Below are 26803 nucleotides of genomic sequence, written 5' to 3'. Positions count from 1 at the left end.
AGCAGCATTGGCTGCTGTCATTATCAGTAAGAGCACAGAAATTATATGATATTTATATATTATAATGTGCACCGAAATTATATGAAGAGTACAAAACAGCTTTTCCCACAAAAAAATGCATAAAAAAATATAGTTATAATATTTCCAAACCATAAACTGAATATAAACAATGTACTGTGGAATATGCAGGCAAGATTGACAAACCTAATACGAAGAACACGTCCTGAAAAGAACACTGTATTCAAAAAAACCTAACAATTAACTGTGACATACAGCCAAAGTGAAAAAAAGACCATATCAAACAATACCATTTTTCACAAATATATATTTTTGTTAAGGCTGGATCTAAAAAAATATATTCCTGCAAAATAAAGTTAAAAAATATTGTATGTTATACACCATGGGCCTGATTCATTAAGGATCTTAACTTGAGAAACTTCTTATTTCAGTCTCCTGGACAAAACCATGTTACAATGCAAGGGGTGCAAATTAGTGTTCTGTTTTGCACATAAGTTAATACTGACTGTTCTTTTCATGTAGCACACAAATACTTGATAGCTTATTTGTACACTGAAATTTAAAGTTGATATTTGTGTGCTACATGAAAAAACAGTCAGTATTTAACTTATGTGCAAAACAGAAAACTGATTTGCACCCCTTGCATTGTAACATGATTTTGTCCAGGAGACTGAAATCTTGGCCTCTCTGGCTCAGTCCATGCCTGGTTCGGCTCCTACCTCGCTAACCGCACCTTCTCTGTCTCCATGTCTGGCTCCTCTTCCACCCCCTCCCCTCTGGTTGGCGTCCCCCAGGGCTCTGTTCTCGGCCCCCTTCTCTTTTCGCTCTACACTTCCTCCCTCGGTGCTCTTATCACCTTCTTTGGTCTTCAGTATCACCTTTATGCCGACGACATCCAACTCTACATCTCTTCTTCTGATCTCTCTTCCACCCTCCTCTCTCGTGTATCTGACTGCCTCTCCACCATCTCCTCCTGGATGTCCTCGCGCTTTCTCAAAATCAATATCTCTAAAACTGGTCTTATTGTCTTCCCTCCCGCCAGACTACCCTCCCACCACAACCTCTCTATTGTGGTCAATAACACCACCATCTCCTCTGTCACCCAACTCCGATGCCTGGGTGTCGCCCTTGACTCCTCTCTCTCCTTTGCCACCCATATCCAATCCCTTGCCCAAGCCTGTCGCTACCAACTGCGCAACATCGCCCACATCCGGCCCTTCCTCTCTCAAGATGCCACCAAAACAATCATCCACTCTCTCATCATCTCCCGCCTCGACCACTCCTTACTGGCCTCCCCCATCTTGCCCCCCTTCGCTCCGTTCTCAATGCGGCTGCTCGGCTCATCTTTCTCTCACGCCGCTCCTCCTCAACCTCCCCTCTCTACCACGCCCTACACTGGCTCCCCTTCCCCTACAGGATCCTTTTCAAACTCCTCACCACCACTTACAAAGCACTCTCCCAGTCTACTGCCCCCTATATCTCTAACCTCCTCACCATTCACACCCCGGCCCGCTCCCTGTGCTCGGCCAATGACCGTCGCCTCTCCTCCACTCTGATCACCTCTTCCCACTCTAGAATCAAGGACTTCTCCCGAGCTGCCCCCCTGCACTGGAATGACCTCCCACGCTCCATCCGTCTCTCTCCCAACCTGTGCTCCTTCAAACGGGCACTTAAAACCCACCTGTTCCTCAAAGCCTACCAACCATCCACCTAACGCCTCATCCACTCTTCTCATTCTCCCTCTCTCCCCTGGCCCATCTCTTCTCTCCCCCCTGCTTCACTGGCTCCCATTTGTGCCTGTTTTTGTTTCACCCTCCCTTAGGATGTAAGCTCTTATGAGCAAGGCCCCCCTCCCCTCCGTTCTCCATACCGATTATTCCGCTCTGTCTTTACTCCATATGACTTCCTGGAGTTCCTGAAGCATTGGTAATTTGTGTTTATTGATCTGTATTTTGTCACCCTGTTTTGTACTACTGTTTGTACTGTGTACGGCGCTGCGGAAACCTTGTGGCGCCCAACAAATAAATGATAATAATAATAATAATAATAATAAGAAGAAGAAGAAGAAGTTTCTCAAGTTAAGATCCTTAATGAATCAGACCCCATGTCTTGAAAATTTACTTTAAAAAAGGTGTTCTTCACATTTTGTTGTTGCCGATTCTGAATTTGAAATAGATTAATTGGATTTTTTTTTAAAAAAATTATCCTACACAACGCAGGCTTTTTTCTTTTGTATTATGTTTCCAAATACTACCTAATGTTGTCTTAGCTGCTCTCCACCCAGCGTATTTAAGACTAATTGGGTGTGGTTTATAACCAATCCCTTTGGTGCAGGTCAGCTTCCATACCTGAAAGGTGAGTGCGTTTGATATTAAATGCATTTTAGCATTGTTCAAAGCACAATGTCTGTGTAGGACTGGCAAATGTTATGATCAAAATATGAAATATCACCTCCCTCATATGTTGACTTTTCCTTATTATAACAAATCTGTAATTAGCAAAGCACTGGCAACAGCTATGTTTTTGTTTGTCTACAAAACCATACCAAATTAAAATAAATAATCCCAAAACCTGTCCAAAAATTAAGACTTAATTTCAAATGTATTCATAGTTACTCCCCCTTAGAACTGCAAACAAGTACAGCAGTTGAGTTGTTTTAGGACTTCAAAAAACAGCCACAATTTGTTCACCTGTGTAAGCAATTTCTGGATCATCTGTCCTCAATTCTTTGGCAAACATAAATACCCATCTGCCTAAGAGGGAAGAGAGACTGTCCGCACACCAATAAGAGTCAAAAGAAGAGCATTCCAAACAAGTCAGAGATAGGAATAGAGGCAGAAACTAGGCAAAGGATAGAAACTTATAAAGGCAGCATTGAACAACCCTTTGTGCAGCCCACTGCTTACAGAATTAGATGTTGTATGAAACTACAGCCACACGGCCTGGATCAAGCCACCCCCTGCACTTCATTGCTGGATGAGATAAAAAGAGCAGTTACTGCAACTGGGACACTGAACAAGCTATAGAATGGGAGATAGTGTGCATGGACCAACAAGGCAAGGGTCTTTATGGGAGGATAGCAAGCAAAATCCCTGGCTGGAAAATCAAATATATCGTTGCCTATAAAGCGTTTTCAAAATTCCATCCACGAGATAATGTAGAGATGTGGAATCCTGGTTATACCATCACCACAGTAAAGTTTGTGGCGATAGCACTGTGTTGTGGGGACGCTTTTCAGTGCCATGGACTGGTAATCTTGTTGGGATTGAGGGGAAAATAAATGGTGTACACTGAAGACAAATCCTGGGTAACAACCTGCTACTGATAAAAGTTTAATTTTCGGGGGTTTTGGATCATTGTCCTGTTGAAATACAAACACCAGAGGAGATTAAAATGAAGTGGTCTAATCAGAGTCCCGACATTAATCCAATCCAAAATCTGCAGCAAAACTTTCAAATTTGCTGTCCATCACTACTTCCAAACTAATATAACCAAGTTTAGAAATATTGCTCCTTCTCTGTGTTCAAAGATAATAAATACTTACTTGCTGTAATAGCCACCACAGTACTGAACAAGTGGGGAGAATACTTAAAAATGTAAGTCATCATTTAGTATTACTTTGGTGTTTATGATGATCATTCTTATTCGAGGGAGGGGCTGTTAAGGTGAATCTGGGACTTGGAAATAAAATAAATGTTACAAACTAAAAATTCTAGCCTGTGAGACGAAGGGGTATATCTACTAAACTGCAGATTTGAATTAGTGGAGATGTTGCCTATAGCAACCAGTCAGATTCTAGTTATCATTTACTTAGTACATTCTGCAAAATCACAGCTAGAATCTAATTGCTATAGGCAACATCTCCACTTTTTCAAACCTACAGTTTAGTAAATATACCCCGAAGTGTGAATAGTAAGATGGGGGGATGACTACTTTTTCAAGGCACTGTATATAATAATTCAATTTGTTTCAAGCTGTTCTCCAGCTTGAAACAATTTAGCCAGCTAGGAGTCATATCTACAGATTTTGATTGACTATAACATTGTGCAATCACAATGATGCATTCATTGGTCAATCTAGAAATGGCCATTACTTCACATGTGATTTGATATTTGCATAAAATAAATTGAACATTCATGATTGGAAGGTACGACTGCTGATGTTCTTGTGGGTTGCCAACATAATTTCTCTCAATTTCAGGTTCACTTTACATTTACCCACAATCTTTTCATTATTGTGTTTTTGTTCTGTAAGTTACAGTAAGTGAACCAGAAAAGAGAGTAGGAAGTATGTTAGGACAGGCAAAGCATTATGTGTTTTGTCTGCAAACAGAAAACAATAATGAAGTCACTTATATTCCCACTGCGCGTTTTTACCTCACAATATCCTGGAATTGTACACTGGATTAAATTCTAGTGCACAACATTGTTTTTATAACCTCAATCCCCATAAGAAACACAATGAATCTGCAATAAAGTTAAACCATTAAGCTTTGTCTAACATCTTTAGCACATCTTCCACAGTTTAAGACTCATATTGTCAGAAAGCAAGGCCATAGATATAACAGAACATACCATGTACACAGCATGCTGCTAATGTAAAGAGCTGGATGGAGGATCAGTTAATGGTCCTGCCATTCGCAGCATATATTCTATAAAACAATGAGGATTTACATAAGCATTGCTGCAGACCAAGCACACCCCTTTATGGCAACAGTATTCCCTGAGGGCAGTGGTCTCTTTCAGCAGGATAATGCGCCCTGACACACTGCAAAAATTGTTCAGACATTGTTTAAGGAACATGACAAAGAGTTCAAGGTGTTGTCTTGGCCTCCAAATTCCCCAGATCTCAATCTGATCGAGAATCTATGGGATGCATTGGAATATATTAGGCAGGTGGTTTTAATGTTGTGGCTGACAGGTGTGTATATACTGTATATTTATTTAGCAACTTGGGTTTCTACTAGCAAATAAACTGTTGGGAATTATTATTTTTTTGTAATCTTAAAAACAAACAATCTGAAACCTTAAGAAAAACATTATATTAGGCTGGGTACACACTACATAGAATTTCTCCCGATGCGATATCACAAAAGATTTTATCAACAACTGAAAAAAAAAAAAAAGCCCTGATCAGCATACAGGTTCAAGTGTACACACTAAACCCAATTTACCCTCAGATCTGTGCTCTTCATCTGTCATAACCATCGGCTGAAAAGATTGCGACTCTGCACACTCCATAGAGGTCTATGGACACTGCAGGCCCTGAGTGCATACACACTGCAGAATTGGAACGACGTTGTTCCATCATTGAACGAGATGTTTAGTTAGGTTTAAAAATCAAATGAAATGATACGATGTGCTTTGGAACAATAACCGTTCATCAATTATTATTATTATTATCCTTTATTTGTTGACAAGGTTTCCGCAGCGCCGTACACAGTACAAACAGTAGTACAAAACAGGGTGACAAAGTACAGAACAATAAACACAAAGCACCAATGCTTCAGGAACTCCAGGAAGACATATGGAGTAAAGACAGAGCAGAAGAACCGGTATGGAGACAGGAGGGGGGGGCCCTGCTCACCATCCTAAGGGAGGGTGAAACAAAAACAGGCACGAAAGGGAGCCAGTGAAGCAGGGGGAGAGAAGAGAGGGGCCAGGGGAGAGAGGGAGAACGAAAAGAGTGGATGAGGGTTAGGTGGCTGGTTGGTAGGCTTTGAGGAACAGGTGGGTTTTAAGTGCCCGTTTGAAGGAGCACAGGTTGGGAAAGAGACGGATGGAAGGAGGGAGGTCATTCCAGTGTAGGGGTGCAGCTCGGGAGAAGTCCTGGATTCTAGAGTGGGAAGAGGTGATCAGAGTGGAGGAGAGGCAACGGTCATTGGCCGAGCGCAGGGAGCGGACCGAAGTGTAGGTGGTGAGGAGGTTAGAGATATAGAGGGCAGTAGACTGGGAGAGAGCTTTGTAAGTGGTGGTCAGGAGTTTGAAAAGGATCCTGTAGGGGAAGGGGAGCCAGTGAAGGGCGTGGTAGAGAGGGGAGGTAGAGGAGGAGCGGCGTGAGAGAAAGACGAGTCGAGCAGCCGCATTGAGAACAGAGCGGAGGGGGGCAGGGTGGGATCAATGCAGTTTACATACTAATGAGATATCAGCCGGAACGGTCATTTATTGTGTGATTGGCTGAAAACCCTGTAGTGTGTACCCAGCCTCAGACATAAAAGCTAAAGCAGGTTTTCTTGGTTACAAAGTAAGAACACAAGACAAAATCTATAGCGCATCCTGTGAACAGAGATTGATATAAAAAAATTTTTTTTTACCCCACAATCATGCAGCTTACTACCACTATATAGAATAGATTTTAATTGGGCAGCATGGTGGACAAGTGGTTAGCACTTCTGCCTCACAGTGCTGGGGTCATGAGTTTGATTCCCGTCCATGGCCTTATCTGTGTGGAGTTTGTATGTTCTCCCCGAGTTTGCGTGGGTTTCCTCTGAGTGCTCCGGTTTCCTCCCACACTTCAAAAACACACTAGTAGGTTAATTGGCTGCTATCAAAATTAACATACGTGTGTGTGTGTGTGTGTGTGTGTTCTACCAACACAGAATAACCCGGTCTGTGTGGGCAGTTTTAAGAGTCGCCAAATCACATTTTCAGTACAAATAGGCTTTTCCATTTTTCTGCTAAAATACTATTTGGTTCAGCCTCATATATGGCTTCCTTTTAATCTGCTCTTGGTCAGTGGTTAGCGATAGCCAGGGATGTTTGGATACTACACAAATGTCTGCTCTACAGATATGGAATATTTACAAGAGCATCTGCAGAAGGAGCAATATGTACCAGAGCCAGTAAACTTGTAGGAATCAGCAGCACTTATACACCACAGTGTTCAGAAATGAGCCTTAGTGGTATACCATATAGAACAAGAATGTATTTTATTTCACACTTTAAATCTACTGAAAAAGCTTAATTGGAGGAACGGGTACTCACCTTCTCTGCCCATGCCCACAAGCCGATAGCGAGGAAAGAAGCTCCTAGCAACTGTAGGGGAATAAAAGTATATTAGTTTTACAAATGATTATGCACACAATGTCCGATTGTAGAAGACACACTAAGTATCATCATATATTGTCATATAGACCCAGATTCCTAAAATGCCTTTAAGGTTTTGCACCCTTTAATTCTGAGGATAATGAATAGCATGGTAAAACCTGACCTTTAATGAACAAAAGGCTATTAGTTCTCACAAAGAACATTATTCTGCAATGGACAAAGGATTCACTCCCACAACACTATCGTGTTTTCAAGATCTCCCTTTCTTTTTTCGGCTGAATACAGCTGCCCAAGGGAAAAAATAAATAAATAAATCTGGCAATGAAAACAATGTTATTATTTGGTTTATCAGTACAGTGCAGAAATAGTTAATATAGAAGTTAAATATGTTTTGGAAATGCAGACTCTATATTTGGAATTCTGTACAGATATAGTAGAATGATTCATCTGGGTTTACCTACCACAAACATTTGGAGGAGTTTAATGGTACAATATAGTGAAACATTTTTATAAAATGTTTTTTTTCAGTGCTCTTCTTTTTGTGAATGTTACACAATGTATACACAATGCTATTTAGTGTGCTGCTGTCATGGTTTGCTGCAGGACTCCATCCTCACTCCGTGCTCTGCCATCTTTCTGGTTTAAAAAGTATGTGAGGAGGATATTCCATGCTAGTCACTAAAGTGTGCACTCGGTCACTAGGTTAGCCAGCCAAAGGGGGGAGGGTATCTCACCAAAGCCCTCCATAATAATTATAGAGAAACAACTACTTGAAAAGGAGGGCGAGAACCGTAATTTTGCATTTGGTGGTCATTTTAAGTCCTGCATGATTAATGGCAGTATATGTGAAAGTTGTTCCATAAAGCTTCACTGAGAACTATGGATGAATTGCAGAATGTTTCAGTTGTCAGTAGGTTTCTGCAGGGAGGGAGAAAACCAAAACAAAAAAACAATGTTTCAGGTAAAGGGGGCTCCCTCCAGTGCTGTACCTTAGATTGCTGGGTCCAGGGGCAGCTCAATGGAATGGGCACTTGTAAAATATACTTGGCTGGTTTTAATAATGCCTTATATTCTGTACTGCAACTACTACATAATGAATGAACTGCAAGAGTATTATCACCATTAGTGAGCTACGATTTTTTGCGCACACTTAAATAGATACCAACAATGAGAAAGGTACATGAAGTTTTTATAATGTTAATGTATTGTTAAGACAGCTTTACCACAATAACTGGATACTTATAAAATATAAACACAACAATAAATTAGTTAGTAATATCCACACCCACTGAGCAAACCTGTGAGACCAGGAGTATCTAAACCTAGGTAACGGTAGCAGATCCTAAATTCTTAAAACTTAGGCAAAATTGGACTATTTATGAAAGTTAACAATTTTGCTACTTGCATAAATAGTGCTTGAGGCTTTTAAATTGCCGATTACTGGGGGCACATTTTGGCCGGTGGCTCGGGGGGGCACTGCCCCTGATGCCCCATACAGTTCTGGGTCCCATCATTCGTTGTAGTCGACAGGTATATTCACTTAATATCAACTCCACTAAGAGCACCCAGAAAGACATGGTATAAGGTGAATACAGAAGAGACTAAACAGATTATATATATATATATATATATATATATATATATATATATATATATATATATATAGTTTCTATGTGTTGTTTGTACTGTACTCTCTCTCCATTTTAAATGCAACAATGCACTTTTGAGACGTGACTAGTCCGGCTGATTATACTTTTCTACGTTGTCACAGTGCCTGCCAGTCTAACAATACATTTGCATTGATTGTCTCAATATGTTGCAAGTGGCAATGAGAAATTGTAGCTCCTCAATATCTGATCTATAATTGCAAAGGCTACTTTATTTACTACACAAAAAAATAAAAATAATAATAATATAGTCTTGTAGAAAATCCTCAAACAATTGTATATTGTTTATAAACATTGGGTGTGTTTTTTTTTTTTGTTTTTTTTTGAGACTTTACCCAGTAGGAAGTAAATGTGGCCTTTATCTGTGCCAATATAAAAGGCACAGAGCTACAAGCTAAGTCGGGATTTCCCAAATTCCGTCCCCCGGGAGTCCTAACAGTACGGGAAAATAATTATATCACCTGTGAAACTGTTACAATGTATATCAGTCAGTAATGAATACACCTGTGCTCCAGCAAGGAGATATGGAAAACATGCACTGTTAGGGGACTGGATTTGAGAAACCCTGGGCTAGGTACTTCAAGACAAATGGGTTCCATTGCCATACCCCTTTCATGCTTATATTACAATAACAAATGCACTTTTAATATGTATAACTTACAATAGAGGACACATTATTCCTTCAAATAGTTGTGTTCCCAACGGACACTTAGACCTTACATATTATTCCCAGGGTTATGTACATTATCATTTCTTGTGCATTACCGGTAGTAGGGGAGAGGAAGAGGTGAGTAAACGCCTGGATAAAGGACGGAAAACAAACACACTCGAGCAAGGGCTTCCACAAAGTTTTGGCTAATGCATTAATTAAGCAAACAAATAGTATGGTTTAGGGTCATGTATACAAATTGTGGATTGCCCTAACTGGCTATAATTATGGCTGCAAGAGGAAACCTCAGTCAAAAAAAAAATAAAAAAAATGCCTCAGTCATGAAGAGATTGTTGAGACACGTTCGGCAGAAGCGCCAGTGGCCAAAACAGCTCACCCTGCTAAAAGTTTCACAAGAAACATGTCTAAGAAGTTATGTCAACATGGAAATCAGATGGAAAAACATCAATGATTACAAGAGCATACTCAAGCAATATCCATGAATTCATTGGAAGCGCAAAGCAAATCAAGAAAGCAATTGCAGGTCAATATATCAACATTTATTTATTAAAAGTTACTAATAACACACCTACATATTAGGCAATATATATGAGAGAAGGAAAAAAAAGTGAATGGTATAATATTGTTTAAACAGTACATGCAACACCCAATGTCAAATTGTATTTAAAGCTATAAGAAAGATAATAGATCTCTTGAGATTGTTGTAAAAGGTCGAAAATAGCCCATAATAGACTTATGATGTCATAGCAAAAAGGTAATATGTTTTGGAATGCAAATGTGAATTATTTTATGTAGGTCGCACTTTGCGACCATTAAAAATCTGGCTGCTGGCATTTAAATATAGACTTTGGACAACGCTACTGATTTACCATATTTGGTGCCAGAGAGAAATTCAAGGGGTGACTTATGGACTAAGCAAAAGTATTTCACATAGGAATCCTGGGTTTTCCATTTGTAAATATGGGAGACCTATCATCTATGCCAATAGCTTGCCTAGAGATCAGTGTCGGGTTTGCAGTAAAGCACAACAATTGTATGGTAGGATAGAGATATTCAGGGCTGTATTTAAAGTTAATGCTGCCCTAGGCACAGGTGGTCAATGGAAGCCCACTTGCCAGTCTTTGGAAATGCGCCAGGGAATCACTAATATACAGGTTTGTGGCTACCATAGGAATAGTACATTGTAGTTTACACAAAGTACAATATACTTTTAGGTATTTTTTAGGACCACCCCCTCTCTAATTTAAAGTAATTTTTTCTCCCAAAATACTGCCTGGTTTAATGTATGCATTGAATTAATCATGAGAGTGAGGGGACATCATGTCTTTATTACACGTCACATGTAGCAGTTTGTAAGGAATATGTTTAAGAATCTCATTGTACACAAGTGCCTGGAGGTCAGGAAGCATGAATAATATCGTTCTTTTGGTTACCTCCCCCATAATGTAACACCCTAAGAACAAGTCCTTTGTGTCTATGCAGCAAACACAGTCCTGGACAATATGAGCAATTCATCACAGCATTATCTGTGATCACTAATCAGGAAAAAAAATCAAACAAAACCATTTTGGTACATTGTACAGCCTGCAGCAGTTGCAATAGAGTGGAGTAAGGAAGTGATGCTGTGTGTGAAGGCAGCCCTCTGCTCAGCAGGGTGTTACAGGAGGAGGAGGGGTGAAAGTATCAAGCTATAAAGACTGTTTCACACCAGGGAAAGCCAGAGCTGGGGGTTGTGTGGAAAGATTTCCCATGGCGATTCAGTTAGTTACCATAGAAACAACTGTCCTCCCATCCCATTTGGTCTGTAACCACGGAGATACCTCAGATCTCCTGCAAAAGGTGGATGCAGGAGCCACCATGCAATACCTTTTAAAGGACAGCTTGCGGAAGTGTCAGAACAGCTGCAGATGCTGGTCGACTCTTTATTGGGTTAGATTGTGACTGTCCCCATTTCCAGGAATGTACATCCAACTCTTCTTAAAATTACTATAAAGAGCTGCACAAATTGTCACAGTAAATCAGGACATTAGTTTAGATCAAGCATAACCTCTAAGGGGTTTGTCTATGGCCAATAACCCACTCTACGATACAAAATAAAATGGGCACACTATTCAGTCAGGTTTTATATCAGCATGTATGAGGAGCCCAATTCTATTATACAGCGGAAATTCACACCCGGTTTACAAGTCATTTAGGCCAAGCGAATGAAAAAGGATATGTCCTATATTATGTGAAGATACACCTTCCCTCCCCCCCCCCCATGCCCAAACAGAGACCACCATCAACACTTAGGGTACCAGTGTCACGCCTCCTCCCCCATGTCAATCTTATGTCTAGGAGCCAAAACAAACATCACAGGCATTTTTAAGATGCCATGTGTAGGTAGCTTTAAAAGAAAAGGGGATCCATAACATTTAATTTGCTTGTTTCACAATTTTTTTTGCACATTTATTCTAAGCTATGCACTCAAGAGCAAGAAACATTAAGCTTGAAATAAATACGAATGGGGAAAGACATGGGTCATTTTTAAACATATTTTAGTATAGTTTAGTATTGTTGCTCTAAAATGTCTTAAGAAAAATTCTAGTCCCAAACATTCCATATAATATATCCAATACTTTTATGTATATTATGGTGGTAGGATGTTTTCCCAGATGCTTTTGACAATATACAAACTATACAAAAAAAAAAAAAAGCTTATTAAAATAAATGTTGTGTGAATCGGTCAGCACGGTGGCTGAGTGGTTAGCACTTCTGCCTCACAGCACTGGGCTCATGAGTTCGATTCCCGACAATCGCCGTATCTGTGTGGAGTTTGTATGTTCTACCCATGTTGGTGTGGGTTTCCTCCGGGTGCTCCGGTTTCTTCCCACACTCCATAAACATACTAGTAGGTTAACTAGCTGCTATCAAATTGACCCTAGTCTCTGTGTGTGTGTGTGTGTGTGTGTGTGTGTGTGTGTGTGTGTGTGTTAGGGTATTTAGACTGCAAGCTCTATTGGGCAGGGACCGATGTGAACGAGTGCTCTGTGCAGCGCTGCAGAATTAGTAGTGCTATATAAATAGCTGATGATGATGTCCTCTATATACAGATATCTTCTTGAATATAATGAGAAGGTGAAAGCTGAAGTACATACACACTCCACAGAGAACTTACTTCAACAGCATATGGAGGTATATTTTGAGACAAATCCGAGACCTGCCAACAGGCAGCTTGAGATAGAGGGAAGGGAGGGAGGGGGAGGGGGGGTAAAGAACCAAAAGTCCAACTATGCAAACTACCTAGTAAGATCCCCTAAAACTGTTTATTTATAGGAGAGAGAGGAGTCTTGTCAAGGCTGATATTGCAGGTATGCTCAATGAGCTTAGACAAGTAGCAAGCAGAATGGGTTTTATTTAGAAATGAGATCACATATAGTTAATCAAGACAACTAGCTCCACTACAACATTATTAGGCTGAGAAGCCTATCGGAAGTAACTGGCCAGGAAAACTTTATACTGCCAAGAATGACATGGCACTCTTGTCCATGGATATCAACGCAGCACGACCCCTAGATGTGATCTGAAGGGTACACTTACTCTCTCAAAGACAAGATCATGAGTGCCAAGGCCATATATTGGCTGATCTCTCCAGAAAAACCTTGGAGAGAACTTTGGCCACGTCTGGAGGCCCTGAAACCAGAAGGAGCAACTTACAGATAAGGATTCAATAATGAAGGTCTGCAGGCAACAGTGAAGCATGGTGGAGGTTCCTTGCAGGTTTGGGGCTGCATTTCAGCAAATGGAGTTAGGGCTTTGGTCAGGATTAATGGTGTCATCAATGCTGAGAAATACAGGCAATTCTCCAACATGCAATACCATCAGGGAGGTGTCTGTTTGGCTCCAAATTTATTCTGCAGCAGTATAACCATCCCAAACATACAGCCAATGTCATTAAAAACTATCATAAAGAAGAACAAGGAGTCCTGGAAGTGATGATATGGTCCCCACAGAGCCCTGATCTCAACATGTTCGAGTCTGTCTGGGATTACATGAAGAGACAGAAGGATTTGCGCAAGCCTACATGCACAGAAGATCTGTGGTTAGTTCTCTAAGATGTTTGAAACAACCTCCCTGCAGAGTTCCTTCAAAATCTGTGTGCAAGTGTACCTAGAAAAATTGATGCATTGATGCTGTTTTGAAGGCAAATACTGGTTACACCAAATATTGACTTGATTTAGATTTCTGTTCATTCACTTTGCATTTTGTTAATTGATAAAAATAAACTATTAACACTTCTATTTTTGAAAGCATTCTTACTTTGCAGCATTATTCCCACACCTGTCTAAAACTTTTGAACAGTATACACATACATACATATACACACACACACACACACTGATCAGCCACAACATTAAAGCCACCAACAAGTGAAGTGAATAAGATTGATTATCTCATTACAATGGCACCTGTCAAGGAGTGGGATATATTAGACCGCAAGTAAACAGTCAGTTCTTCAAATTGATGTGCTGGAAGCAGGAAAAATGGACAAGTGTAACAATCCGAGCAAACTTTGGGAAGGGCCAAATTGTGCTGGCTAGGTGACTGGGTTAGAGCATCTCCAAAAATGGCATGTTTTATGGGGTGTTCCATGTATGCAGTGGTCAGTACCTACCAAAAGTGGCCCAAGGAAGGACAACCGTTGAACTGGTGAGAGGGTCATGGGCGCCCAGGAATCATTGATGCATGTGGGGAGCGAAGGCTAGCTTGTCTGTTCCAATCACCCAGAAGAGCTATTGTAGCACAAATGGCTGAAAAAGTTAATGCTGGCTATGACAGAAAGATGTCAGAACACATAGTGCATCACATCTCGCTGCAGATGGGTCTACGTAGCCACAGACCATTCGGAGTGCCCATTGCTCACCGTGTCCACCTCCAAAAGTGCCTACAATGGTCATGTAAACGCCAGAACTGGACCATGGAACAACGGAAGAAGGTGGCCTGGTTTGAGGAATCATGTTTTCTTTTACATCATGTGATCGGCCAGGTGCATTTGCGTCATTTACCTGGGGAAGAGATGGCACCTGGATGCAGTATGGGAAGCAGACAAACCGGAGAATGAAATGCGATGCTGCAGATGTGCTGGAAAAACAAGTCAAAGCCATGGAAGCCCCACCTCGCAAGTTACAGGACTTAAAGGATCTGCTACTGCTAATTTCTTGTGCCAGATACCACAGGTCACCTTCAGAGGTCTTGTGGAGTCCATGCCTTGACAGAGCTGTTTTGGCAGCATGAAGGAGGCCTATACAATATTAGGCAGGCGATAAATGTGGCGATTGCTGTAGAGAGATAGAGAGACATCTATATATAAACCCACACACACACACACACACACACACACACACACACACACTAGCAGAGTAATAAAGACTAGGCATTGATTTAAAAAAAAAAATGAGAAAAAAAAAAACAAGTATGAGGGTCGTTTGCAGGATTCAAACTTCTAGAATTAACTAAAAAAAACAAAAGCCAATATGTTAACATTACCAGTTACACCAATTTTTTTTGTCATAAGGTAATTAATGCAAAAACACATTACACACCTCAAGAAAAGATGAACATGTACAGTCATGTCAGAACCACATAAGAGTCACATAAAAGAAGGTAAAGTTGAAGATCAGGAATTTGAATAGCGAAAAGAAAAGGTCAGTGGTATGTGGCATGTGGCTCTGTAACAGGGGCAATGGTAGAGTTAAACATTGAGAGAGATTCCTTTGAAGGACGCAAACATTCCTGTGAATCATGTAAGCAACATAAAGTCCAGAGTGAGGCAAGTGTGATTCTAGGCACACAGGTTCATAGACAATTGTCAAGACTATTGGCAGGAAATCAGACTGCAGTTTGCTGATTACTCCCTCTGCTGCTAGTCATTTGAAGGCTTTCCTAGTTGTTCTGTGTTGGATGGTTGTTCCCAGACACACACTTAATATGATAAATTAGTAGTAGTAAACGCATTTCATACTCTGTACCAGAGTTTATCAACCCCAACAGGATTTTACTCATTAACATCCACATTAACCATTAGAAAGTTGAGGAAATTCTTCAACAGCAAATGTTACTCAAAATGATTAACATTAAACATAACTCAGCAATTTAGAGTTTAGTCCTAAATTTGGTTCAGAATCTAAATATAATAATAATAAGTAATAATAATAAGTTTTTACCACGTGGTCTCATGCACAGAAAAGATTTGTACAGCCAATATCAGCCAGAAAATATATATATTTGAACTTTCATATTAAGCTGGTCTCTTTATCCTGGTCTGCTACAATTTGGTCCTAATTTCCTTGTATATGTAACTGCTGTCAATCACACAGATCAGGAAGGAATCACATGTAGATTTCTATCCCATCCATAAAGGGCTTGGCACAAACCTACGGGATCACAGTCCATTCTGTGTGGTTGCATATAAATTACAGGAGAAAAAGAACGGTCACAGCTATCATTGCCGCCGACTGCAAATGTTCCTCCCCATTTCATACTTAATGTACTTTAAAAGGAAGAAACAAAAGAAACATTCTGCTATTTCTATGTTGGACTGTAAAGTGAAACAGTCGTCAGAAATAAACACATCATAAATGAGTTTTGTTGTTGGAGACATTGTTCCTATATAATGGAAAATCAGTAGTTATAGATTCCCCTGGCCGTCCAACAATCAATACCTTTTATTCACTGCTATACATTAGTAGCAGATTACCTTAAATTATCTTATGACGTTGTCAGGGTCTGTCTGGCAAGTTTTAGTCCGGGGGAGAAACAAGACTCTGGTCAGCAGATAAAGAGGTACATTTTAAAGGAACAAAAATGCAGGTAGCCCTGTGACCAGCCCAAGGTAGTCCACTATGCCACAGGCAAGGACAACATGCTGATATCTAATTGTATAAACAACTTCATTCTACCAAACTTAAGGATAGTACTCACTTTTCACATTATTCAAATGATATTATGTAGAACATAAATATATATTTGCCAATATGGTTTATTTTTGCAAATTTGTCTAGTAGCTCAAATGGATTACAGATAAATACCAAGCTGCCAGTTTAAATAATTAATTATCAACCTGTGTTTGTGAACTTCAGCCATTCTAAGGTCCCTTAGGTGACCAAATGTAAAGGTCTCTCACCTCCATGTAGCCCGATTGCAAATACACTGTAAAACCTATGGCCCGTTTGCCAGAAGGTTTATTCGTGGCTCCCTATGCGATTTGTCACAGCTGACACCAACACAAAGGACAGGCTGTGGACTTTTGTAAAGGACAAAAAAAACAAAACAAGGCTTTGTTTGGATAAATCACATCAAATGGCTGTGTTTAGATCACTGTGCCAAACAGCTGCGGACTTTCCATTCCTCATACTCATCCCAGGCCATAACCATAGTTTAGAGATCAAGGGTCAAAACACACACTTTGATAAGCACATCACTGCAAGTATATAAAATGCTAATCATACAGCCAGCAGAAAGCTGCTGTTTAAATGTACCCAGGTTTTTCTAGCACTGTCCAACCATCAATGAGTTGCACTCTATTTACAACATAGTGTACAAAGCAGCAAAAATAATCATCAAAATCTGTGGCAAACATAGTATACAGAAGAAAACGGTTTAGAAAAATGGATAAAGAAACAGAGTTAAAAATGTGCTACACTATAATATATATATATATATATATATATATATATATATATATATATATTATATTATATATATAAAACCTTGTCAATGCACACATACTCCATTCACCATCAATACGTACAACTCTGGGGCAACGCAGCACAGCTTGAGCTGGTAAAAATATGTCCCCTGTATAAGTCCTTAAAATCCCCTGTCTGCACTATTCCAGCACTAGAAAACTTTGAATCCTCTTAATCATCGAGAAGGAGGGCACTTCCCAATACCCATCAAACATCCAGTGTAAAGCACTTTGGGGACAGAGGGGATTAAACAATGAAAGGAGCAGTTTGAACATTTTTTCTTGTTACACTGGACAGCGATTTGAGAGTAGTTACAGCAGTGTTGTGGTGTATTTTCCCCCATTCATATCTATAGAATATTTGTTCCAATGGTCCATTCATTTCAATGTCATTCAGTGCTACATGTTGAAACCCTGTTTAAACGAATAGGACATTGGAATGAATGGGCCATTTACATGAATACAGCTGCACAGCGTTGTTAGTTTTTTTCCCCTCGCATCAACAGAAATTTTATCACACATCAACATTGATTAGCGAAAGCAAAGAGCCAATCATATTGCGGATAGCGTGGGAATCTGCTCATAATTGGGCAAGTGGCTAAAGGGAGCACTGGTTTAAGTTCAGTCATTCTGCAGAAGCTCATGGAGTACAAATAAAGAATAGGACATTGGATTATAAATAAATTTTTCATTGATACATTGGTTAACAAGGGTGAGGAGTTCTATAAAAAAAAAAAAAAAAAAAAAGTATATTAACTATTTTATTATGCTGAGACCAGGTGTCCCTATTAATATTGGGAACCAGCCAAGTACGTCAAGACTGGAGATAATTTCCACTCTAGGAAGTAGGTTGAGAAACCTAGGGGGTATAGAGGTGCTACACTACACGATTTTATTTACATGCGTGGCTGTACCTATTGATTTTAATGGGACTTACTTGTAGCAAGTACACACTGGAAACCAGATTGAAATAAATGGGAAAAGACATGCTGTTGATAAGTGGACGCATAAGGAAATTCAAAGAGTTTCTATGAGTTGTCACATACACTTTGTGTTTTTTTTCATGCAAACACAATACCATTACCTGAGGGGCCTAAAACTGCAGTCCCATGGTAAAAAAAATGTTTTTATATATATATATATATATATATATATATATATATATATATTAGTCTTTTTGCACAAGTCACTAATTTACTGTAAGGTGATACATGGTGTGTTCGTTTTTTTATTGCCTTTCAAGTGTCTTAATGATTTACAGATTAAGAGTCATGTTACCATGGCAACTACAGTCAAGTAACGTGACGAGCAGTATTTTTTGGAACACCTTCTCAGCATGCTTGTTCACAGCATAATCCCCCCACCCACTCCTTGATCTGTCATTAAATTTAGGGAGGGAGGACTAACGCAAAGATAATGTGACCCGCTTCTTTGTGATCAATCTTTTGTGCAAAAAAGAAATTTTTCAGCTAAGAGATATTGCTTTGCAGTGGCAACCATACCAGTCTTTCCAACAGAGAGGGCATCCAAGATAATGGAGACTGTTTATGTTAAACAGGTACAAAACTTTAAAAAAAAAAAAAAAAAAAGAAGTACCAAAAACACAGCACAAACAAGAGGGTGGAACTAGGAAGTGAGGTTTTAAATCTGCAAAACATAGAACTTTAAGGGTATATTTACTACAGATGCTTTCATCCGATAGCAGTATACTAGTATATCAGTTTCAAGCTATTTCACAGTTACCACCACTCTTTCCTTCTTTGAACACCTGTACTAGCGACTGGTGTGACAGATTTAATGGCATTTTTCACCTGAGGCCTAACAAAGCTGATCAACGATCTTCTATAACAAACCAATCTCCCCATAACATAACTGGTTTGTAAACTGACATGTAAGAAAGGCATGACATTAGTGTAAGTGCTTTCTGGGACAAAATTATTTTCCAGACACAGAGGTGAGATCATAAACAAATGAAAAAAACAAATGAGAAGGCCAACAACAATATATAGCCTCAAAGTTCCTGACATGATGCATTTTTTATTCATTGCCACATTTTTACCTACACACCTTTATTGGGTGGACAGTTGCATTGACAACTTTCCACAATCACATCCTGCCAGTCAACTGGAAAGTAAGGAGGAACAAATTGCAAATATCCACGGATTCTATATACACAATGCAGAGCTAATTGTACATACATACACACAATAATTATATTATAATATATATATATATATATATATATATATATATACATACACACACACACTAACATAGTGGCCACTTTATTATGTACACCATTCTAGTACTGTACTGGGTGGAATTATTTGTGCCATGAATTTAGCAGGGTGCTGGAGATATTCCTTAGAGGTTCTTTTTCCACGTTGACATGACCACATTACGTAGTTGTTGCAGATTTGACGGTTGCACGTTCATGTTGCGCATCAGACGTTCTGTGACGGTGGAGGCCATTTGTGTACGCTGAACTAATCATATTCACGGAACCAGATCAAGATGATGCGTGCTTTGCGACAACATGTTATGTTGGAAGTGGTCATTAACAGATGGGCAGACTGTGGCCATAAGGGGATGCACGTGGTCAGCAACAATACTTATGAATGGCCATGAGAGATGCTCTTCTGCATACCACTGCTGTAACACATGGCGATTTGTCTTACAATCACCTTCCTGTCAGCTTGAACCAGTCTCCTGTGACCTCTCTCATTAACAAGGCATTTTTCGCCAACAGAATTATGGCTCACTGGATGTTTTTCGTTTTGCACACCATTCTCTGGAAACTCAAGAGACTGTTCTTGAAAATCCCAGGAGATCGGCAGTTTCTGGGATACTCAAACCACATCGTCTGGCACCAACAATCATTCCAAGGTCAAAGTCACTTAGATCACATTGCTTCTCCATTCTGGTGTTTGTTCTGAGCAACAACTGAACCTCCTGACCATGTCTGCATGCTTTCATGCACCGAGTTGCTGCCACATGATTGGCTGATTAGATATTTGCATTAACATGCATGTGTACCTAATAAAGCAGCCACTGCGTGTCTGTTATGTGTAATATATAAAAATAAAAAGAACAAAAGTCTTCAGTGTTTCACAGCTCATCATACCAGACATTGCCTATATATGTCCAGCTCTATGATCATAACTACGTTGCAATTACTTAACTTTTAAGAAAAATGTAATTCAAAAAAGGAAAATGAAAAAAAAAAAAAGACAAAAAAAACATGGAGCAGCCTATTTAATCAAGCAGCACAGTGGCGTAGTGATTAGCAGTTCTGCCTTACAGCACTGGGATCATGAGTTCAATTCCCGACCATGGTCTTATCTGTGAGAAGTTTTTATGTTCTCCTCGTGTTTGCGTGGGTTTCCTCTGTGTGCTCCGCTTTCCTCCTGCTAACAAATTGACCCTAGAGAGAGAGAGAGAGAGAGGGGGGGGGAGAGAGAGGGGGAGAGAGAGAGAGAGAGAGAGAGAGAGAGAGAGAGTGTGTGTGTGTGTGTGTGTGTGTGTGTGTGTGTGTGTGTGTGTGTGTGTGTTAGGGAATTTAGACTGTAAGCTTCAATGGGGCAGGGACTGAAGTTAATGAGTACAGCACCACGGAATTAACATTTTCATAAAAAAATAGGTAAAAATAAAGTCTACATCAGATATATGTAGAACAAATGTAGCATCTCTGGTGGGAAAGTGTAGATAATCCACAGACCACTGCAGAATTACAGACAGGGTTACCATAGAAACCATGTACATATCAGCAACTTCATCTTATGGAATGTTTAGAGAAAACAAATCCTTAAAGCTGTATCCAGTTATTATATGTGGAGTTTTATTGGAAGGGTAAAGGTTCACCCTAAAGGCATGAGTCACTATAAACAGCTGTACATCATGCACACTGTTTTATGAAGTGTCAGTCCATAGCAGATTCTCAGGGCAAAAGTTGAAGAGCAACTAATAAATACAATTATAAAATGTAAAGTCCCTTATCAAAATAGTGTGAAATGAAGTATAATTGGGAATATGGCAACAGTTATCTGGAGTGCCCCTTTACCATTCTGACCATTAAATTGTGTATAAACCATTAGCTGCACTACCACCTATAGAAAACATTTTACTAACGTGCTCCCACCCCCCACGCACAGCCTAGCCAGTGCACCAGGGAATGCTAAATGCAGCTATTTCTCCATTGTTCTTCCTGCATTCTGTATTATATAACCGATAGAGCGCCAGGAAAGTTGACTAACATATAGACACACCAAGGGAACACTAGTAATTTCATGTAGTTAGTACAGCAGGAAAGATAACCATCTTTGTTGAGCTTTTTCCCCTTTGATTGTGAATCACTATTACAGAGCACTGTTTGTTAGATACACTAGCTAGTAAAGTATCTATCAGCACCTGAAACTGATTTAAAAATTAAAACAAAAAGCCTCTTCTTTAAAGGGCAGACATAGCCTGAAGTGTGCATGCATGGCCACCTCATAAGTTATCATGCTATGAGAATCTTTACATAGAGATATATCAGTATTACATGGCCCGGACCGTGGATTGACTTGTGTTAGAAGTTTAATGTCAGCTCTATACCAAGTGTGATAAAGTGGATTTTCACCAACCACCCACATGCCATGTCAAAACCTTAAAGCACCAAAAACACTAGTCTAACTGTGGTGAGAGCAGGGTACCAGGCATGTGAAATAAAGATTAAGCCCCTCTTGCATCTCTTCTCATCTATACTTGTTGGTTAAGGGGTATGTTTTAAATGTTTTATACCTTTTTAAATGTCGGGTGGGTTTGGTAGACACCACTGGATCCTTTAACTATTCCCCAAAAGACTCTGGAGCCCCAGCCGGCTGGCAGCACCATGAGTGGTTGTGCCGAATGCTAGTCAAAGACTGTGGGACTTGCTTCACTTGCAGTGGTGCAGGTCATCCCTGGGACCACCTCCCACCACCCCCTCTCCACAAAGTGTATTCTGCAACCTGAGAATAATGAGGGAGTTGAGGCGGCTGCCCTCCAATATGCAGTTACCCAAGCCAATGAGGACGCATTATCTAAAACTGAACCTATGGGAACCAGACCAGCTTTAAAAGGAGAAGCTTTGCCAGCAGCTAGGTGTTCTTCGGATCAGGGCTGTCCTGATGTTGAGGTTACAGCTCCAGACAAACTGATCGATGGACAGGATCGGCACTCCAGGATCCTCAATGACCCCATGGACTTGATCACTCTGTGCAGCTTCCAAATGCGCGAAGACAGCATACTTGTTCTCTACCTCACTGGTTGAGGAGCAGAAAAGTGCGTTTCAGCATCCGGATCGACACCGTACAGTTTGGCAACTATAGTCACTTTAGGGTAGGGTTGCCCAACAGATTCAGAACTCACTAGAGGTACCAGGTGCGCCAGGCTGGCAAATAGGACTGCCTATAGCCAGTCAGCATGGCAAAAGAACCGCTATTAATCCAGTATATTCATAATATTGAATTCATTCTTTTCTGTGAATGTTTAAGACTATACAGACAAGAACATTGGTTTTTATTGCCTTTACTCCTGTGTCTTCTTGTTTTAACATTGTCACTATTCTATATCAATATATTGCAATTATGTTGATGCACATGTTATTACACAGAACATATGAATAGCGAGTGACCTGTAAGAATGTAAATTGTGAAGTCTTAGATTTAAACAGACTTGTGCGATTTAGAGCTCACCCTTGCTGGATCACATAGGATGTCCAACATAAAGCACAATGGTGTTATCTGAGCAAAAACAGGAAACAGAGGAAACCAAGAGGTGCAGAGCAATGGAAAAAGAAGACTCAGTAATGACGTCTATCTTTTAGGACACTTGTTGGATGTATGCCTGGGGACCATGTATCTGATTGAACACAGTTCAAACCGCATATTACAGAGATAAGTTTTAAGCAATTATACATTTAAAAGATACACTTGTGAATCTTGTGTATAATTTATATTAAACATATTTAATCAGGGAAGAGCTGTTAAAGACTTCACTCAAAACTATTACTTTTACATTGACCCCTTTAAATTCTTACTTACCTAGGATACGGTTTACTAGTGAGCCACTATGGATCCAACTTTCCACACGGAGCTCCTCTTACTACAAGCCCATTTTTAATCAGGGTGGGTAGACATAGAAGTAAGGGGCAATTACATATGCTCAGCCTCTTTGAAAGGGGCTAGGCAGTAAGTTTATAGAAGAGTGGGGGATCCCAGCAGATCCAGCAAACATGCCCTAGGCAGGGGTACAAGTGGAGGAAGGGATGGTAGTGGATTATGGTGGGGGCAGATGGGACATCGTTCCCATCTGCGACTCCAGCTGAGATATATAATAGGCATGGTAAAGGGACTCTGCAGACTGATCGCCTCCTATTGGTCCACATGGTCACAGCCCTTCTAGGCTGTGCACTTTGAATTCACCTGCACACACCTGGCCTAGGCTGCACGTGCAGGGTGCCGGAGACCCCCAAAATGCAGCCATTCTTGGTCCCTATACTTTTCAGCAGCCTTGGACCTAGGTAAGTTTGAAATTTTCTATATTACCTCTTGAAATAAACAATTTTAGTTTTTTGTGTCATTCTTTAACTACTAGATTTTATTTTAGAAAGGCTATAGCTCTACTAGTTTATTGTTGGAAAAAGTATAACTAGGTAGAGCATAAATGGTTGTTATTTATATAGCGCCACCAATTATGGAGAGCACATACACTAGGGTTAATATTTTCTGCAGCCAATTAACCTACCAGTATGTCTTAGAAGCATGGGAGGAAACCACACAAATACTGGGAGAACATGCAAACTTCACACACAAGGCCTTGCTCAGGAAGGAGGTGCTTTCCCCAAGCAATGAACATCTCAGAACAATCACATATACCCATAGCTTGCAAGCAGGGCCTTCTCACCTCTTTGTCTGGTTTACCCAGTTAGTTTATTAGTTTACTACGTTTGTCCCCAATTGTAAAGCGCTACAGAATATGTTGGCGCTATATAAATAAATGATGATGGATGATGATATACTAGTATTATTAGAACGCAGATTTGAACTAGACTGCCAAACATGAGATCAAAGTAAAACAACAATAATAATTTGCTAGTTTCTTCCTGCATGACAGTTTTGACTTTACTTAATGGGCCTATGCACAATTATAGACCAAAATATTTATTTTGGAATTTCTTTCTTATTGATCTTGTAAGCCTCTTGGTGTAACATCTGGAAATAGTCGCCTACGTCCAGTGTTTGTCAACTCCAGTCCTCACTCACCCCCAACAGCTCATGTTTTCAGGATTTCATTAATCATGCACAGGTAACCTAGTCTACTTGGCTGGGTCAGTAATCATCCCACAGAAATTCTCAAAACATGAGCTGTTGGGGGGTTGCAAGGACGGGAGTTGAGAAACTCTGTCCTAGTCATTTACTTAGATGATATAAAGCTTAAAGTTTATTTTCTAACTTAAATAATCCAGTCTGACATTACAACCATTTATTTACACACATATACGTGCCCAGATTTGACACATTGAATGATGTATAAATTTCAGAAGTGAATCTCTTAAACTAATATATGTATTAAAACAACGATTTCACTAGGAGACAGTTACATTACAGAGATAAGAACCAGAAAAAAAAAAAAATGTCAGAGGAAATGCATTAATGCTCATGAATATTGGGTCAGCCTACAGAATGGCTGCCAGCACTGTAAATCTTTAAATAAAATAAAAATAAAATCTAGGTGTGTGTCACTGTGGTTTTCAATAGCCCTTTGTGTATGCCAGTAATATGCCTTAACCCTTTATAAATACATGTATACGATCTCATTTGAAAGGCAATTATTTAGACTATTCCAAAAAAAAACCAGAAAGCAATACTAGTAAATTATTTCTGCTGCTCAGGAGTTGTTTAGTTTAGGATATTTTTTTTTCAGACACAAACAATATTAAAAAAATGTTTCTTTTGATAGTATGAGGATTTCTGCTAACCCATTAAGTTTACGGGAAAACGTCAGGGGCAGCGAGTGGAAAGGGGTAATTTTTAAGTGTGTTTTAGCAGATTTTAGGCACACCAAATTACAGAAACATGCCCGTATGCAGAAAAACACAAGTGCTAACTAAGCCTTCTGAATAATCAACCTCATACATGTAAACACCTTCTCAGGAGAGGAAAAGAACTGTCTCCCCCCAAATAGCACTTGTCCCACACCTGGGGGCTAATGTATAAAGCTGCGAGGGTCCAGCAGGACTGAATAGTGGAGATGTTACCTATAGCCACCAGATTCTAGCTGTCATTTTGTAGAATGTACTAAACTACTATAATCTGGATTGGTTGCTATAGGCAACATCTCCACTTTTCAAACCAGCCAGAAAATCAGAGCTTGATAAATTTACCTCCAGGTAAGATTTATAACATTTTGTTTCTCATCCCACCCGGAACACTTAACTAGCAAGTCTGCAGGAGATGGGAGAATGATCTGCTCTACCAAGGAGACCAACCGAGAATTCAGGAGTCTCCCAGAAGTGAGTATGATTTACAAATACTCATAAAAGGTGTTTTTGTTTGCACAATTCTTCCAACATTATCTGCCATATTTACTTTTGCAAATGTTTATGTTGTTTGTAGGAGCTTTAAAGAATTCTGTTTATTCAGAATTTGAATAGAAAAACAGAAGAGGCAGCATAAAAACATCCAATGATTTAAAAAAAAAAACAAAAAAAAAAAACACGCAGTAAAACAGTGATACCCAATAACCAAATTATCAGGAAAAAGGGACACATATTTTGTTAGTATTACAAAAACAACTTGTGAACAAAACATACCTCAGTTATGAGTTTCTCAGATATTCCAACAGTAATAATGTCAGTTTTCAACCCATAGTTTTCAATGTCACATATCCTTAATTTTATTTTGTGACCAATATTTACAAGAATACCATATATATATATATATATATATATATACACACATATATGTATGTATATGTCATGGTGAAATAGATGCATTGGGGAAGCGAACATTGTTTTTTGTTTTGTGCTTTTGATAATGACATGCGTTAAATTTAAGCCTAGATTTCACCGACATCCATGCTTACATTACAGCACAAGACATATTCTAACACCACCGTGGGGATGAAGTAATCAGAGGCTGTACTTGCTTTGTGGGAGACCATGGTTATATCAGCAGAGTCCTGGATACCCGTATAATGCAGGGATTTTCAAACCACACACTTTATGGGCAGTGCGGTGGCTTAGTGTTTAGCACTTCTGCCTCACAGCACTGGGGTCATTAGTTCAATTCCCGACCATGGTCTTATCTGTGTGGAGTTTGTATGTTCTCCCTGTGTTTGCGTGGGTTTCCTCCGGGTGCTCCGGTTTCCTACCACATTCCAAAAACATACTAGTAGGTTAATTGGCTGCTATTAAATTGCCCTTAGTCTCTCCTGGTCTGTGTGTGTATGTTAGGGGATTTAGATTGTAAGCTCCAATGGGGCAGGGGCTGGTGTGAATGAGTTCTCTGTACAGCACTGCGGAATCAGTGGCGCTATATAAATAAATGGTGATGATGATGATAAACACAGATAATGTGCACTGCAATCTAAGTAAACTGGAGCAATCTCTCAAGAACCGTTCAGTTTCACTTTAGCTATAGCATTTTTGCAATGG

The 26803-nt window shown here is 39.7% G+C and overlaps 1 protein-coding gene across 1 annotated transcript in view; it reads right to left on the bottom strand.

Annotated features, from left to right (window-relative positions):
- The window catches only part of TSPAN17 (tetraspanin 17), a 46608-nt gene that overhangs the window by 14624 nt on the left and 5181 nt on the right, over positions 1 to 26803 (bottom strand). Inside the window, exon 2 of the mRNA XM_075209137.1 lies at positions 7002 to 7052. Coding sequence (XP_075065238.1) covers positions 7002 to 7052 — 51 coding nt within the window. The remainder of the gene's footprint in view (positions 1 to 7001; positions 7053 to 26803) is intronic.

This window comes from Mixophyes fleayi, chromosome 4 (assembly GCF_038048845.1).
Source record: "Mixophyes fleayi isolate aMixFle1 chromosome 4, aMixFle1.hap1, whole genome shotgun sequence".
Lineage (NCBI taxonomy): Eukaryota > Metazoa > Chordata > Amphibia > Anura > Limnodynastidae > Mixophyes > Mixophyes fleayi.
The sequence above is the reverse complement of the archived record's forward strand: the minus strand, read 5'-3'. Positions and strand labels throughout refer to the sequence as shown.